This window comes from Ricinus communis, chromosome 2 (assembly GCF_019578655.1).
Source record: "Ricinus communis isolate WT05 ecotype wild-type chromosome 2, ASM1957865v1, whole genome shotgun sequence".
NCBI classification, from domain to species: Eukaryota; Viridiplantae; Streptophyta; class Magnoliopsida; order Malpighiales; family Euphorbiaceae; genus Ricinus; species Ricinus communis.
Window position 1 is genome coordinate 3,087,367 of NC_063257.1, and position 18,909 is coordinate 3,106,275.

Below are 18,909 nucleotides of genomic sequence, written 5' to 3' on the forward strand. Positions count from 1 at the left end.
TGATTATCTGGTCTTATATTCATTGTGCTTATGTGGTGCACAGGCAATATGCTCCATCCCTGTAAATGCTTAAAACCACATTTTGGGTGCATATATCTGTGCAGTGCTCATATTTTCTGCGTACTATACAATCTGATAGTAAATTCTCCGGGTAATCAAAAGCCATGGTCTATATTTTGTGCTCCTGCCCCTGAGTCTCAAGTTTAATCGGTGAATTATAATGCGCTCGTCGCAATGTGTGTGTTGGCGTTGGTCTGTAGACTCTTTCGCCTTCACACATTAAGGAATTAGGAATACAAATTGGTTGGTACATATATATGGGGAGACTTCTGCCGGTATTATATATATATATATATATATATATATATATATATATATATATATATTATGCTGTGAACAAAATATCTTGTAGTAATTACGTTGAGAAGGCATAGAATTTCTTGAACTTTGTTTCCTAGTGGAAATTATATCCATTAAAACATGTTATGTTAACACCTTAGAACATCAATAATACCCAAAATAGAAAATAATAATAATAATAATAATAATAATAATAATAATAACGATTATAAGAAGAACAAAAAAAATGGCACAGGTGCATTTTATTTATTTATTTACTCTTTTTTTTTAAAGTTAAGTAGCAACCTTATTTAATGAACAAAAGGTTTGAGACAGCGAGCAAACCAAATGCTAACTAGCTTACGATCTTGACGCCCAAGTGCTTCTTTGCGAACTCCACAAGATTACTGATTTCATTGGCATCAACAAATCCGTTGCCATTGGAATCTGCAGACTTCACCCCTCTCTTTCCTTTCCATCTGGCAAACCAGCCTCCATTTTCCCGGATAGCTTCCGCTAGCTCTTCTTTGCTTATCCTGCCGTCTCTATCAGTATCAAATGACCTTAACCACCGCTTGAGCTCCTCAACAGTCATTTCAGGTTTCCTATGTTCAGGAATGGTGCGAGTTAACATGATTGCCATTTATTAATACTAATAGCAATGACAGCAGCAGTTGCAAGCGCTTTCTTTAAGGATAGTTTTACTCACTGCACATTTCCTCATAAGGAACGGCCCTATTTATACAGATACGATTCTTGCGGTCACGTTGCCAGGACGTCAATTTTGATTTGGTTTTTATTTTTCCGAGGAAAATTGAGGACGTAAATTCAATAACAAGCAGACGTTATATTCTAATGAATATGGAAACAGGGCTAACTTAGATGCTTCCAATTGCTATTCAATGTATAAGGTCCTTTAGCAGACAGTCGGCACAGGATTAATAACAAATACTACAAAAGAGAGAATCTGGTTGAAGTCATCTGATTAAAATATTTCCGAGGTTAGGCTGCCAATCAGTTGGATTAATTATCATTACAGAATAAATCACATTCCCGTTCTTTATTCTAACTTGGTTTACAACTGGATTAATTAATATTTTATTATTATCACTTCTACTGCTGCTGCTACTTTATGGCCGGCATCTTTAGCATAAATTAATCATCTCTACATTGCACTTTTTTGAGCCGCATATACAATATCCTATTAATCACCCAGTTTTTCCTATAGCTTGTAAGATTTGAACCTAGGGCTCATTCTTAAATTCTGACCTCCATTATTTTGGTTATTACTAGTCTAAAACAACAGATTTTTCTTCTTTTAGTCCTCCCTATACCATAGTATTAGTAACTTTCCATCATAACAATACAAAGCTAAATGGCATTTCAAAATTTGACCCAACCACTTAAATCTATGGGTTGCCTTTTTTTATAGAAAAAAGAAGTTGATTTCAAAGAAGTTCTATTGAAAAAAAGAAAAAAAGGAGGCGCAATAAGTTGTTGAATGAATCCACTTATCCGAGGCTATATTTGACAAGCAATTTTCATTATCAGAATAATTGCTTCTTTTTTCTTTCATGGAGGAAACATGCTTTTCCTTTTTTTCTTTTCTTTCTTTTCGGTGAAAGTTAAAAGAAATAAAAAAAAAAGAAAAAGTGTGTAGTTTAATTTTAATCGATCACCTATCCTCTTTAATAACTTGTCTAGTCTCAGATCAGATGTATGTTAGCTTTTAATGATTCTAATGTCTTCAGGATTTTAAAAAATTGACCGTGTAATGAAAAGATTACTTAGTGTTTATACGTTAGTATATTATTTTAGGAATCACGGAGGTAGAAATCGAATTCAACACCTCAAACTTTCATCTATTGTTTCTGGGTTTTTTTTTCTTCAACAGACCACTGCCTCGGTGGTTTCGGGGTCCATTTCTTTCTCTCTTTTGCCTCTTGCATTAACACACATGTAATGTGGATGTTATGTCGAGGATGATGTGATGTGGATGTTAAGGATTTTTTTTTTCTGTACATGCAAAGGACATGTCATTAGGAAGGAAATTTGGTGAGTGGATTTTTGGCAGGATCAGAGTTGGCCCTTCTTGTGTGGAAACCCTTGGTTTTGTCGGCAGGTTGGTGAGGTGGCATGTAAGTTAGACTTGACGCCAAGTATTAGTAATGTTCTCTGAGGTCAAATCCAGTTGTTCGTAGGTCTGAGTTGAGGAAGTATATTTTCGATCCTTTGCTCGTGTTGGATCCTCAGTGTGGATGTAAGTAAAGATTTGGTTTACGACGAGCCGTAAGTCAGGATCGCCAGTTTTGCTAAAGGGTTTTGTTGATGAGTCTTGTGGTTGAACATTAGAAGGGGGAGAGGTCTGGACTTCAACTCTTCTTTTACCGGGTGAATTCTCGCTCTTATAATAAGCGAAAAATATGGTTATATCCTATATATAGCTCAAGCTCATTTGTTTTTCTGAAATTAAGGCATGCTTTCTCCTTTACAGGACGGAAGGCTTTACCCGATAGTCCTTACTGACTTTTTCTTCTCTATTTTGTGAAGGTAAGTAGCATATGTTGAATTGTTTCATGCAGAGAACGTCTTCTTTGCCTGCGCCATGCATGTATATGGCTTCCACTGCTGTAATGATCCTAACAGTAAAACTTTGAGAAGGCTGTGAGCACGACATATGTTTCTTAATTAAAATGTGTGGACTGTAAGAGAAGATAATCTTTTCTTAGAGTTCTTGCAATTCTATATGCGGCTTTAGTTGTCAATTCTGAGAGATAGAGCCAAAAGTACTGGCCACAGAATCCCTTAATATTCTGTTTGAAAGAAATTCAACGGAATAATATAAGGAAAGACAAATTCGGTTAGAGAGGAGAGATTCCAATATAGGAGCATTTGATCTTCTGGAAACCAAGTTTGATAGTCACGATTGGGAATAATTAATAGTGTTTTGGGCTGACGTTTGTGGACGTGGAGAAATGTGCCATCAACAAAGCTCATAAGGTTTTAGTGAGGAGATAAATGAGTTTTCCGTCTTAGGTAATTTCCTTTGTTTAGCTTAACAGAAAAAGAGTGTGTTGCCGCACGCCAGGAAGAAGAAGGAAGAAATAGGTGCTGCCATTAAAATTTTACTTTTAAAAGAATAAGAAGTTGAAGGAGAGGGATACTCATTAGCTCTGATAGCATGATGAAGTACAGAAATGAATGAGATAGTTCTTGAATAATTGAGTGAAAGTATGTAAATAAGAATTAAGGTGGCTATCTTAAGGTAACTTAAAATTCAAATTTAACTTAAACTATTGCTAATCGATATCCCTGTAAATGCATAAAACCACAATGATCAACATTTTGTGCTCTTGCCTCCTGACGTTCAGGTTTAATCAGTGAATTAGAATGAGATCGTTACACCTTGTAAATTGCGTTGATTTAAAGACTCTTAAGCCTTCTACACATTAGGGAACCTTCCTTTTGATAATCAGAATTCTGAAGAAACGAGAAAAGACCATCTTCACCAAGAAACACAGGATGATGAAAAACCCCACCTAAAACGCGAACATAGGTCCTTGACTAACAAGAGACAAACGAATAACTGAGATACAATAGAACAAAATACAACTGAAAAAAGATCTATCCAGATAACTGAGTAACAATAGAACAGAACACAACTATCTTAGTACTGAGTGTAAAAACTAAGAACTAATAATGACAGAACAAAGGGTTGCACAAAAGAAACAGAAGTCATGAGAAGTGGCGGAATTTTCATCTGGGACTAGTTCGTATTACGGTGAGGAGCGAGGGTTGCGCAAATCAAACCGACCATCATTAAAGGCAGCCTCAAAAGAAATTGCGGTAACTACAACACATATAGCTCGCAACAGCAGCAGAGATCAACACAATAACCACGACACAATACCCAAAGACAGCAGCAGAGTACGAGGAAAAATAGTTACAGCAGTGCAAAATTCCAGTCAAGAAACATTTTAGCAGTATGAGACCAAGAAACATCAGCAGTGAACATACAACAGCGAAGTGGTGAACATTCCATAAAAACGATACAGTCCATGGACAAAGCAGGTCCCATAAGTCTAGTCTTTAGCTTCTAGACATTGACGTGTGTCAGACAACCGCAAACGATATTGCACTCAAAACATTAATCTTAACGTTGAACTTCAAATGCACCACAGCAAGGATAAGGGACTCAAGAACAGCAACAGCGTATGTCCCAAAAAAATCGACAGCAGTCCATGATCGAAACACGTCTCCGACATTAGCGTCCAAACAATAACAACGTACACGAGTCAACCAAAATTAGCAACCCGTACAAAATATTAATCCTCAAATTAACACACCAAGCGGTAACATCAACTGCTATAGGTTTTAGAAAACATATAGTCATCTGAAAGCAGAAACTGAGCTGGTGAAGATTCTGCAATATTCGCAACAGCAAGTAGAATCATTAATAGATACGAAGAGAGTTAGAACTAAGCTAAGTCTAATTCTCTACTGTTGCTTGTTTTGCCATATTAACTTTGCCCCCCTGAGTATGTGATTAACACTTGGCAAGGGGCATTGAGACGCTCCCGCTAACCCATCTATTTTTGGAGTTAACTATTGGGTAACCCGCTATGATTCTGAAACTCTTTTTTACTTATAAGGAATTGTAGGTTTAATTTTTTAATAATAGTCTTAGCTAATAGCAACTTTCATCACATTCAAATAAGTAATTATAGGTTTAATATTTTTTTCTTTCTTTATATTATTATTTTATGCAGTGAACAAAAACCTTGAAGTTAAGCTGAGAAGGGATAGAATTTTCTTGAACTTTCTTTCCAGTGGAAACCGTGTCCATACAAACACGTAATGTTATCACCTTATAACACTAATAATACAATACCAACGAGAAGGAGCAAAGAAAAGGCTTATGATGCAAATTATATAATATTTATTAGGAACCCACATTAAAAGGTTTAAAACAAGGAAAGTGGCTGGATAATGAACAAACTAAAAGCTAGCTTATGATCTTGACGCCTAAGTGCTTCTGTACAAACCCCATAAGATTATCGATTTCACTTGCGTCAACGAATCCATTGCCATTGGAATCTGCAGACTTTATCCCTCTCCTTCCTTTCCATCTCGCGAACCATCCGCCATTTTCTCGGATAGCATCTGCAAGCTCTTCTTTGCTTATCCGGCCGTCTTTATCAGTATCAAATGATATTAACCACCGTTTGAGCTCCTCAATTGTCATTTCATTTTGTCCCTCTGAAGAAATGCCACGATATACCATGAATGCCATTAAGTTCTTGTGAGGATAATAAGGTTTTTGTCACTGCACATGTTCTTACAGGGAAGTTCCCAATATATAGATATTCTTAGAATCACGTTTTAAGAATGTCTTAATGAAATTGGAAACACGGCTAACTAGATGCTTTGTCTTAATGAACATTAAGAATATTTCTAGTTGCCATGTAGAATAAAAAATAAATAAATAAAAACAGCATATGGTTAAGGTGATCTATAAAAATATTACCACATAAATCACATTACCATTCTTTAATGTGACTATTGACAAGTGGAATAACTATCCTTTTGTTTGTTTTGAATGATAATAGATATAATCACTCATTGTCTAAATGTTTGAGTTATAATTAATTAAATAATTATCTTTTACACGTTATGCCATTATGTTAGTCTCTTTTATTTTCATTTTATGAATGTTTTAATAATTATTTTAATATTATTTATTCAGTCGCTAGTTAATGTAATGAGTTATTGTATCAAGAGTATTATAACGATTAATTAAACATTTATAACATAAATATAAAATTATAATTATAATATAATCTATAAAAGTTAATTATTATATTAATCATTACATAACTATTGGTATGATATCTATGTTGGTTCGTTAATTCCATATCGCATATTTTGTGCCACATATATAACAAACATCCCTATTAATCGTCCATCACATACTTTGGTTATGTCGTTTTCCATCAAATAGAGGATTAGATGGCATCCTCGATATTTCTGAAAAAAGGTGCATTCTTATACTTTTTATTTACTTATTTTTAAAGTCCCCAAGATATCAGGGTATCAAATCATTGTTTCCTCCGGATTACAACTCTTTCTATGCCGGAATTGATGGATAGTGATATAAATAATCAATTATTCTTCTTAATTTTACTTTAATATTTTAATTTATTTTATATCATCTTTTAATTTTAATCATATTTTAAATTTTATTAATTGACATGTTATAAAAAATTTTTAAAAAAAAGACGTATTAATCATTTAATGATAAAGTAACTAAACTGTAACTAAAATTAAAAATAAATGACAGAAATAAAAAAAAAAATTTAGTATCTAAAACTAGACTAATCGTAAAATTGTATTAGCCCGCGGTATTTTTTGTTAAAGTGTATTGAATTCTTTTTTGTAAAGGTGTAAGTGTTAAGGGAAAATGATTGCTCATTACTTTGAATACTAGAAAGAACGACTGTAGTATTCCTAATTTTAGCTTTATGTATGTTGTTTTGCAAGAATCCAGGATATAACTTTTTAATTCATTTGGTTTATTATTTTCCTTCATGTTTTTTCCCATTATAGCCGATGCCATTCGATTCATTATTTATTTTAAAGCTCGCAGGAAAGTGGATAATGAAATTTGGTTAAAGATATTAATCAAACAGGGAATGAAATTTGCTGGGTGGCTTAGTCAGGTATAAAGTGGTGGAAGAGGTTTGAGAATTTATCAATTGGTGTTTTACTATTATTGCTTTATAATTTCCGGTCTTATTTAAATAATTTCATCTTCTTATATTAATCATTTGAGTTTTTGAGTTGTAATACATGTGGAGCATAAATGATGTTATAATTATGTTATTATATCCATTTGATACTTTAATTTAATAATTATAAAAATAGTATTCTAATTAACCAATAATGAATTAAGTTATATTTTTTTACTATTGTATAATGATGTGGTAGTCAGATTCTCTCGCTAACTATCATTATCATCTCTTATTTGGTTACAAATAATCCTATTGAGATGTTGAACGTTCTTTCAGTTTCTCTACTTTGAACACATACTCTGCAATTAGATCTGAAAATTTAGATTTTTAAGCTTATTAAAATTACTTATGTAAAGGTCATTAGAGAAGTGAAATCTAAAAAAGAAAATCCACCTGTCATATCAAAACAAAATAATCGAAAAATATAAAGGTACTCTTATATGATTCTTTAATAATAATGTAGGATACCATTTTTTGTAATTATTGAATTGAAATATAAAATGGATATATTTTAGCCATACATGTGATTTCTTTTTATTCTTAATATTATTTTTAAAGGGATCCATACTATGTAATTTTATCAAAATAGATATTGAACTTCAACTTATGTCTCCATTCCATATTTTGATAAATTTTTATTAAGAAAATATTTAGAAAATATCATATCAACCCGCCACTCCAAAATTCATATTTCTTGAAAAATTGATTCTAAGTTCATAAAATTATTAATTATTTATTCATTTATAGTCTTTAATTAAAATATCTACAATCGCGAACTCAACAAAACTTTTATTATAACTATAATGTAAACAAAATATCGGATACAAATAAAATTTTATTTTATTTTTAATGAGAAAAGGAAAAAGGAAAACTGATGGACAAAAGTTTGGAAATAGAAAAAGTGAGTGGAGAGTGAGCAAAGTGAAAAGCTAGCGAGTGATCTTGACGCCCAAATGCTTCTGTGCGGAACCCAACAAGATTATGGATTTCATTGGCATCGACATACCCATTGCCGTTGGGATCTGCAGACTTTATTCCTCTCTTTGTTTTCAATTTGGCAAACCAGCCTCCTTTTGCTCGGATAGCATGCGCAAGCGCTTCTTTGCTTATCCTGACGTCTTTATCAGCACCAAATGATCTCAATCACCGTTTCAGCTCCTCAACCGTCATTTCCCTTTTCTCATCTGCAGGAATGCTACGAGTTACAATGATTGCCATTTAGCAACAGTAATTGCAGTAAGTGCAGCTGCAAGTGCTTTCTTTGAGGATAATATATGGTTTTAAGTTTCGTTACAAGGAACTGCTCTATTTATACTGCAGCAATGGTGTTTCTAGAAGGTAAATTTAGTTATAACCATTGAAGATGGAAACACCACTAACTAGATGCTTTCTTTAACAACTATTATGCACTGTATAAGGACCTGGCTAATTGCCATAGAATGAATTTAAAATTTAATGAATTACCGCATTGCCATTTCTTAATTCTAACTTGATTAACAAGTGGAATATTTAACATTCTTTATTAGTAATTTTAATCAAGGCAAGCATCTGAAGCATGGATGTCAATTTATTCCACATTGCACACTTTATGCCACATATATAACATCCTACCTATTCCATGTTTTTTTATTCTCTCCGTACAATAAGATTTGGCCATTTTCATTAAGACAATAGACGGCTAGATGGCATTTCAAATTTTATTTTTTTCTTTTTTTTTTTAGAGAATAATTTGTTAGACATATGACATCTTCTTTTACTGTTTAATTTAAATTTTTAATTGAGTTATGTCTTTTTATTTAATGTGAGAACGTTTATGATTACAATATATAAAATTTGAATATTATTTAAGAGCATGTAGATGAGATGGTAAAAGTTTATTCTAATCTAATTGAGATTTAGAATTCGAATCTTAAATATGAAGCTGCATTCATGTCCGTCACGCTCTAAATTATATCTAAATAATATGTAAATTAAAAAAAAAAAAAGCTTAAGAATTGATTATTTTCATTCTATTAATTCAGTATTAATTATTGAAGTTGTTAGCAATCTTTATGTTTTTATCTTTCTTATTTTCTTCGTTTTTTTGGCTGCTTAAATCAAAGATGGGTAATCGATTAAAAGAGTTTATATATCTTAGAGTTTATAGCAATCTTGAAATCCCTTTTTGCCTTTTGATGATTCTCCTTCTATGCCTCAATTAATAATACAATTGAATGAAAAAATAAAAAAGCGAGGGATCTAGGAAACAAGTTATTATTCTTTTGAAGAGATGAAACAAGTAATCATTAATGTGATTTAATTAGTAGAAGGCATGCAATATAAATTATAACCACTTTCAGAATAAATCGCTTTTGTGCTTGTAAAATTATACTTCTAGTGACTAAAATGGTAATGCATATTATGAGTAATACACATATGGTATCTATCACTCTGAAAGTACATATAAATTTTTCTTTTTTTTAATGATTTATAAAAAAAAAAAGGTTCAAATGGTGCTATTAATTATTCATTAGTTTTTTGGCTCATAAAAGAAATAATTTTATATTAATCGAAATGATGTTGTTTGAGTCATATTTTTTTGGATTCATATAGAATAATAGAAATTATACACCAACTCATTTTACCACATCAATTTCCCTTGAAACACTTTGTTAAGTTAATTAGATTTAATAATAAAAATTGAGATATGCTGTTACGGGTGCTGCATGTTTCCTTTGTTATCTAAATTTACGGTAATAATATTGGCTTATTTAGTTTGACAATATTGTTCCATCGGTGTTCCCATCAGTCTTTTAACTCCATGTACAATTGAAATTCCACTATCTGTTTCCTTAGAAGCAGAAGCATAAATGGGCAGAAGTTAAAAGCTAAATTATAAGATTACTAAACCGAATCAGACGGTTCTATTGTTTTCAATCATATGTAGATGTTACTAGGTGCATGGCTCGCAGAGGCCACCATAGTGCGAATGATCTGGCGCCTGAAGTATGTGTATAGAGAGTCCAATTTTGCTGCTGATTGGCTGGCATCTTAGTTTGCGCTTCCATTTTCCTGCTGCTTCTCCAGTGGTTAGTTATCATCGTCTGGTTCCTTAATTAGTCTTTGAGGCTGTTGCCTTTCTTTTTGTTAGCATTCCTTCACGCTTCTTCAAGCACAATAAACATTCAAATTTAAGATGAATTCGCAAACGAGGTGCAACAACAGCTTAACAAAAAAATAAAAAATAAAACAACGAACAGGTGAAGGTCAGAAACGGGGTTATAAATGCATATATTTAATTCTCTAAGTAATAATCTCTTGACGATTGCATGGTCCCAAGGATTTGCTTCAATAATGCTCCAGCTAAAGTGAATTAATTTGATTTGATTTAGCATGCTAAACTGTTTGCCTCTTCATGACCTCATTTTCTATCTTGGCATTTGTCATATCACCGCTAATAGTTGCCCACTTGCAATAGTTTCGATAAGAAGTCTTCCTCTTTGTTATTTCGTTGCTCTTTTTATGCCATAGAAGTGTTGGTGCTAATGGAGCTTAATCTCCAACGAAAACTTTGAAGGGCCTTATTCTTTGCTATTATTTGAACCACGAGGCTTCATCGCAATGAGATTGGTTTCAGTGGAATTGCTAAATCTGAGATACACTGTCAAAAATTGTTTTTCTTATGTGCATCTTGCTGGGTTAGTGCTGCATTCCCAGCCTTCCCTTTATGATTGTTCTTCACTTGTTTCAGGTACAAACAATAGCAAAAATAACAGAACAGGTCATGTTAATATAATCAATAAATTACTGTCCACTACATAATATTAGGTCTTGTTTTTTTAATAAATCTCAACCATTTAATTGGAATTTAAGAGATTATAAAATATAATAGATAATATTCAACATTCATTAATACGCAACAGTGCCTACAAAAAGCACTATAAGTTTATTATCTTGCTTTTGCCTTCAATTCCATGCAAAGTGTCACGGGCTTGGTGTTTGCTACCAACGAACCGTGCGGCACTAGCTACTTTCTCGCGGAAACAAGTCAGCTAGTCAGCCTACTCCTCCTTATGCTAGGCAAAATGCTAGCGAGAATGGCAAGAAGAACAAAAGGAAGCTTAAGAAAGCTTAGAGAGAGAATTTCTAGAGAGAGAAACTACTTGCTCTTCTATTAAGCTTGAATAGCTTGATTACAACTTGATGCTTGATACTTACAAATGAAATCTCTAAGCTATATATAGGCCTCCACCTCCTCCATGGACGGTGAGGATACATTTCATCTAATGGCTAAGATTAAGTATCTAGAATGTTCTACACACTTCCATACTTATCTACACATTATACATGCATTCTAGATTATTCTAAAATGTTCCAGATGTTTCCAGATGATTCTAGAATGTTCTAGAATCCTCCCTTGCTTTGTAGCGAACTCTAGAGGCTTATTGGGCCATTGAACCTTCGTGCGAGAAGGGGAAATCTTCGGGCTGTGACATTCTCCCCCACTCATCCTGGCGACGCCCTCGTCGCGTCTCCGCTGTATGCCTCGATTATGCCCTTTAAGTTTCTTGGCAAATCTTCGGCCTTGATGGGGAAGGAGCTTTACCATCATTAAGCCTCCCTCCTCAAACTCTGAATGACTCTTCTTTCCATCCGCCCACTTCTTCATTCTCTTGGCGGCCTTGGTTAGAGGAACACATGCCCTGTCGGCTTTCTCATGCCATCCCTTGTACTTCGGTAATGGCTTTGACAATTCGGTGGGCTTGTTTTGTTCCACCTTGCCTTGGTCCAATGAAGGAAAGTTAGCATTAGTGGTGGAAGCTAACTTTGCTACTTAGCGACGGCCACTAAGTTTGCCTTTCCGGCTTGTACTCCTTCGCAAAATCGGACTCACAAGGGATGCTTGCCATCTTCGCCGAGTTGGCTTCTTTGCTTGAGTACCGGTGGTTCATGGAGCCTTGGATGGCCTAGTGGCTAGCATCCAACAACTCTTGGTTGCCTCAACTCTTCTAGTTCGTGAGGCGCCATGCGACACGGACCGCAGGGCTTGCACCTTCTACTAGCTCAATCTTATGATCCACCTCTCTCGTGGGAGCTTTTCGGTAACTCGCAGCATTACATTCCCAAACTCATCTAGGACCCTGTTATCTCCTTTGGCACTTTATCTTGTGGCGATCGCCACTTCTTCCTTTAGTCAAGGAATGACGAGCCTTCACCGCTCGACAATTGCATGGCCGAGATCTTCATGGCTTTACCTTGGCTTCGTTTCAATGGTACCATACAAGTATTCCTCGCTCCAAGATACATGGTGTCAAGGAAGTGGGAATGCATTCACTTTATCCAAGAATTCTATGCCAAGCACCATTTCATAGTCATCCATTGTAATAATGGAAAGTCTAAGAGGCCGGACCACTCACCGAGGCTTACTTTGACATCTCGCGAAACCCACATGTTGCGTTCGGCCGAGTTCACGACCTGAGCCACCCTTGCTCCTTTGCATATTTGATGCCAAGTCTTTCCTCCTTTACCTCGAGGAAGTTGTTGTTAGCCCCGATTCATCAATGCTTCTACCGACGGCCCAACCTTCGCCCACGAATAATCGGCCCTTCTTTTGGACTCGCATCTCAAATTTGGTTTGATGGCACCGAAGTTGTAGTGAACCCATCTTAGACTCTCTGCACTCGTTGGTGTTCTTCCTACCAACGCAGAGCTTGTTCTTCGTAGGGCACTCTCTCGCCTTATGTGGTCCGTCGGAAGAAACACTTAATACGAGGCTTTTCCACCTTTGTCATCCTTGTTGCCGTGGTTACCTCCCTCTCGGGCTTGTCAAACCAGAGCCTTCCTTTGTGGTGGCGATCTCCCCATTCTTCCGCTACTGCCTTTCTTGGTCGCTTGTGCTTATCTTGCCTCGATCTCTATCAAGGATTCGGCCACGACAATGTGATCTTGGACACCACGGCCCAACTCCAACCTTGCCCAAATCAACCCATCCGTGAATGCAAACAAGGCTTCTTCATCGATAGTTGGAATTTCAAGTGTGTTGAATTCTTTAACATACTCCTTGATACTTCCAGATGCGAGTCGCCAACTTGGCCCTTGCATCTCGAATAGCATTCTCGGTAGAATTGCTTCTCAAATCTTCCTTGAATTCTCCCAGAGCTAATGGTATGTACTTTCCATGTCGCCACTCCTCCTTCTCCACCACAACATTGCGATCTTCTAAGAAGAGTGCGGCGTCAACTTTCTTGGCTTCTTCTACTAAGCCAAGTGCCTCAAGTATTGCCCAAGCCCAGGAAGTTATCAATTTCCTTCGCATTCTCAGCCTTTATAAGCTTTAGGCCGAACATCTAACTCGATGAAGTGGAGACTATCATCCACACTTCCACCTCCTCGATACCGCCTTCTTACAAGCCACCAACCTAGCAACCATTCCATCAAGCATCTCCTCAACGTCACAACCCCAAGGAGAGTTTTCTCCATGGTCTTGGCTTGTTCTCGACACTTGGACATCCCCGCTCAAGGCAGCTTGCATCCTCAAGCCTCTTCCATTCGAAGCTCTACCTTGGCTAGCCCGGCTTCCATGTCGGACAACATCCCTCGACCTTCCTTTCCTTCCTTGGTGGCTTGACGCCCTACCGTCCTTCACAACTTCACTATGGAGTTGCCTTACCTCTTCCGAACTCTAGCAGCCTCACTTGCCCGATGTCTTTGCCATTTCAACGATTGTCTAACCTTGCTCGATACCAATCACGGGCTTGGTGTTTGCTACCAACGAACTGCGGCACTAGCTACTTTCTCGGAAACAAGTCACTAGTCACCTTACTCCTCCTTATGCTAGGCAAATGCTAGCGAATGGCGAAGAACAAAGGAAGCTTAAGAAAGCAGAGAGAATTTCAGAGAGAAACTACTTGCTCTTCTATTAAGCTTGAATAGCTTGATTACAACTTGATGCTTGATACTTACAAATGAAATCTCTAAGCTATATATAGGCCTCCACCTCCTCCATGGACGGTGAGGATACATTTCATCTAATGGCTAAGATTAAGTATCTAGAATGTTCTACACACTTCCATACTTATCTACACATTATACATGCATTCTAGATTATTCTAAAATGTTCCAGATGTTTCCAGATGATTCTAGAATGTTCTAGAATCCTCCCTTGCTTTGTAGCGAACTCTAGAGGCTTATTGGGCCATTGAACCTTCGTGCGAGAAGGGGAAATCTTCGGGCTGTGACAAAAGTAATAGGCATTGTCAGAATAACTGCTCCTTTTCTTTTTAAAAAGAAGCTTGCGCTCTTTATTCCGTGAAAAAGGAAAAAAGAATATATCTAATTCATTGTTAATTAATCATTCATTAACTTCTTTAAAAACCTGTGTAATCTATAGTTGCTCCACTATTTTACCTCCTTCCAGCAAAAAAGAAGGAACAACAAACTAGAGGAATCAGCATTTAAAAGGAAGAGAAAAAAATTATTTAAACCTTGTGTATAAACCACAAAAAAAAAAAAAGATATATATATATATATGAATATTTTATATTTTGATATTGAATAATTAATAAATAATTTATTATTTAAAATTAATAAATATATATCAATTATCTATTAATTTAATATATAGGTGTCCAGAACTAGATAATAATTTTCCTAAAAGATTACAATCTTCACATCTTGAAAGTAGCATTCAAAATATATGCATTGTTGGTATTTATTTTTATTTGGTGCAATAGAAATTAGAAGTCGATATTTATAAAAAGAATCACATGATAAAAACAACTATATAATACTTTCTCCATATTTTTAATCCTTTTACATGTTATATTATTATTAAATTTATGTATGAAGTAAATGAATTATAGTAATAACAGGAAAAAAACATCAATTTTTAAAATTTCAACATACAAAAGGTATTTTGTAAATCTCTAATTCAAGTCATACTTTAATTTATTATCTTAACATTGTCCCAATAAAAAATAATGCTTTCTCGATATGATAATTCTTGCCAAAAAAACTCTTTTCAGCATTTGTGTCGAGCAAGATCATTTATATATATGAATACAATTGAAATGAAAGGAAAATTATCTTTTCAGCTAATTAAATCTTAAAATGTGATTAACATATAATGAATACACAATACATAATATAATTTTAATTCTCAAGATTTTTAATTTTAATAATTTACTCCTATTAAAATATTTTCTATATGATAACATCTTTTAATATATAAAATTGAAGTTCATCTCAATGGTGAATTTTATAGTTGTATAAAAAGAATACACACAAATAGAAAAAAGAAATTATTACGAATAAATTTTTATAAATATTTATAGTAATTCATGATAGGATATATGTGAATAAAATATCAACATGAAATGAATAAAATATGATGCAGTTAACTTGTTTTTGACGGCAAGGTTTTTAACGATTGCCGTCGTTCATCTTGGAACAAGAAATTGGTGATTTGTCATCCAACAGAAGCTTTTGAGCATCACATGAAGCCGAAAAGAATTGCTTAGTGTTTATTGATCTCTTTTTTTTTTTTAAGAGTGAATGATATCGGCTTTTATTTTAAAAACAGAAATTAATAATGTAGAAGCATAGGTTTAATTATAGTATAAGTATCCATCTATAAAGCAGTTTTACAAACTATATATTCAACAAGTTAGAAAGAATAACAGAACCCAATTGAATTATCCATTTCAGCACTTGGATTTAGTATAAATCATCATGATTAGTAGTATACTCTTATTTGTTTTGTTACAACCAGGGGAAGACAACAGAAAGGTAAAAAGAAAGAAAAGAAAAGAAAAGATTAACTGACTGGTCGGTCATACAACACAGCATGTAAAATAAACATCACCGAGTAGCATACGAATTAACTGACTCTTAATTGTACCTAGGATTAATAGTGCACCACTAAAACTAGAGAAAGAGAAACAGCAGAATTGAATAATCTGAAGGATGCAGTTGCATCTGTTACTAATATTACATCTGGAATTAAGAAGGTAGTTAGCGGCTACGCATATTAATGAAGTGAAACTCTTATACCAAAGTAGTTTTGTGCAAAGTCGACAAGGTTGTCGACTTCATGCTCGTCAATGTAGCCACTGCCATCGGAATCAGCAGCCCGCACATTCCACCAAGCACGCACCCCTTGGAACCATCCTCCAAAGGTTCGAATCGCAGACACCAACTCTACTCTGCTTATTTTGCCGTCTTGGTCTGTATCAAATCCTTTCAACCAATTCTTGAACTCTTCCCTTGTCATTGCTGGCCTACCATCACCGTTTCCGCCCTTGTTTTCCATTTCTCTCCCCTTTGTCCTTGCCGATGAAGGAAATCCCTTATAAATAGGCAGACGTATAAGAGAGGAGATATGTGAGATAGAGACCTTTATCGTGTGAGAACTAACGAGAGTGCTTTTGAGCGAGTCCTTGTAATCTTATCCGTCCAAAAATTACAATAACTAGGATTTTTCTCCGTCCATAATTATCTTTATTATAGTTAAGCCAAATAGATGTAGCTGAATTATTGGGTATGGTGTGAAGATGGTTTACAAATAAAAATTGTATGACAGTGAATCATTTTTACGAATTTGTTGGTAATTTCGTTTTAAGCAAACTATGATTATTTTGCCGAGTTTCCATAATATTAACAGTTTTATTATGGAATTGGAAATTGCTGACTAGTCTAATTCAGTTAAATGTAAAATCGAAAACGTAGTCAAACCCACATTTGTCTGGTTTTGACCCATTAAACCACTTGGTTCGACTGATTTGTTCGGATTTAGTAGTGAACCGGCCTCTATCATAAATATATTAAAATTAGAACAAGAAAATCAAAAGTTCTTAGATTTATAGGACTAGCAGTCCAAATGGCTGACTAATTAAATTGGTGATCATACCTTTAATCAATTCGATCACTGGTTAATTTTGAAATACTGGTTAACACTTTCAACTTGTCATTCGATATTGTAGTCTAACAGTAGACATATTTAGCATAACTCAATTATAAATCCACCTACTATTTAGCCTAACGGTAGACATATCTCGATTTTAATAAGATTTTTAAGTTTAAGTCTTTCTCTTCATTTCTAAATTAAAAATGAAAAAATCATCAAATCTAAAGATGGTAAACTATTTATAAAGATTTTTTAATCGATTTAAGCTCTTAACTCCTGCAAAAAGCATGAGTAAAATATTGAACGATATTGTCCAGCCATTTATTTCAATGATTAAGTCACAAAAAGGTCTTAAAAATATAAGAGAATTGAGATGTGACGGTCATGTGATCGTGTTTTTATATAGTCTTCAAAATCGGAGTTGTTTCATATGGATTAGGACATTCTATGTGCCAGAAAGGAAGAAAAGAATACAAAAGAAAAAGCTTTCATGGAGCCGAAAGTTTCTTTATTTGTTCTGTTTTCTATCTTTCGGCTCAAAATAATTGAACCTTGCATGTTGAGTTCTATCTAATTGTTCTTATTCTTTTACATCTCCACATCAGGTGATGGAATAATTTTATCTCTCTTTAAATGCACGTTAACCTCACATCCGGAGTCTTCGACATTAATGGATTTACGAAATACTTCTATTACGCACTAGATTGTGGGTTAACACTCAGTTGAGTCTTTACTTTGTAAATTGCTATTTTGCTAGAGATATAAGGTTGATCGTACTAATATATGAATCACGGGAGTCAAGTACTCGGGGCATTTCTAAGGTATTTTTTGATATTATGGATTATTATTATTTTTTTAAAATATAGATATTTTATTAATAAAAATTAATAAATACGTATTAATATAAAAAATAAAAATAAATATTAAACATTAAATAATAAAAGACCTCATAGTATTTTTCACGTTAAAAACTATACGATATTTGAAAAAATAAAAAAGGTGGAAAGAATATTTATGTCTTACCAAAAATGTTAACGTTTGCGAGTCTACAACCACATCTTTAGAAGCATATAAAAAGCATCAAGTGAGAATAAAATAGGGAAGCAAATTTGAGTCCACAGGTCTCCTTTGCGTGGTTCAATAATTTTGTACTCTCACGTTTCGGAAGAGGCACATTTGACTCATATTACTGTCGATCACAATGTTAGAACGGTTTCTTAAAATTGTTTATCTGCTTAGAGAAAAGAACTCTATGTTTTAAAACGTTTGATTAGACTCTTTAACTGTTCTTTTTATAAGTGCTCAATACACCATTACGAACTGAATGATCCGAACAACTATATTTATATGTATGCACAATTGGGTCTAATAGTCAAAGACAAGTAAAAGTATGGATTTCTTATATAAATGAAAAGGAAAAGGCAGTTGCGACATGGATTTAATTCTATTTTTCTTTTTTTAATAAGGAAAGATGGAGTTTTGCTTCAGATGAAGAATATTAAAAGGAAAAGAAATTTCGAGAAGAAATATTGCCTAATATTTGTGTTTATCTGCCATATACTTGCATGCGACAATATACAAAGGGTGTAAATGATAGATTCTTTTCCACAGTTGAAGCTTCCTGGAAGGGACGTTTATGGTAGATCTTTGTCAAGCGGATTCTAAATAGGGAATTGATTAGCAGCACGAGCGTTAAAATCAGGAGATAATTGCATCGAACTCCTCTTCTCTCATGCGGCCATATACCCCACTAAACTTCTTCTTCTTTTTTTTCTACGTTAGATTAATTTTATATTTTTGCTTACAGGTATAGCAATCCAAAAATATAAAAAATTAATAATAATTCAAAGAAAAGAAAAGAAATATTGAATGCAGCAGGTTTCCTCATGTTAAAAA

At 34.2% G+C, this 18,909-nt stretch overlaps 1 protein-coding gene across 1 annotated transcript; it reads right to left on the reverse strand.

The window, feature by feature from the left end:
* Nucleotides 1-580: 580 nt before the first annotated feature.
* On the reverse strand, nt 581-5,665 carry LOC125369162. Its single transcript, XM_048370877.1, has 5 exons — nt 5,350-5,665; nt 4,703-4,762; nt 4,462-4,595; nt 3,798-3,903; nt 581-984 (listed from the first exon to the last, which is right to left on the reverse strand). The coding sequence occupies exons 1-5, from the start codon at nt 5,630-5,632 to the stop codon at nt 695-697; spliced, it is 873 nt and encodes a 290-aa protein (XP_048226834.1). The 5' UTR covers nt 5,633-5,665; the 3' UTR covers nt 581-694.
* Between the last annotated feature and the right edge of the window lie 13,244 nt (nt 5,666-18,909).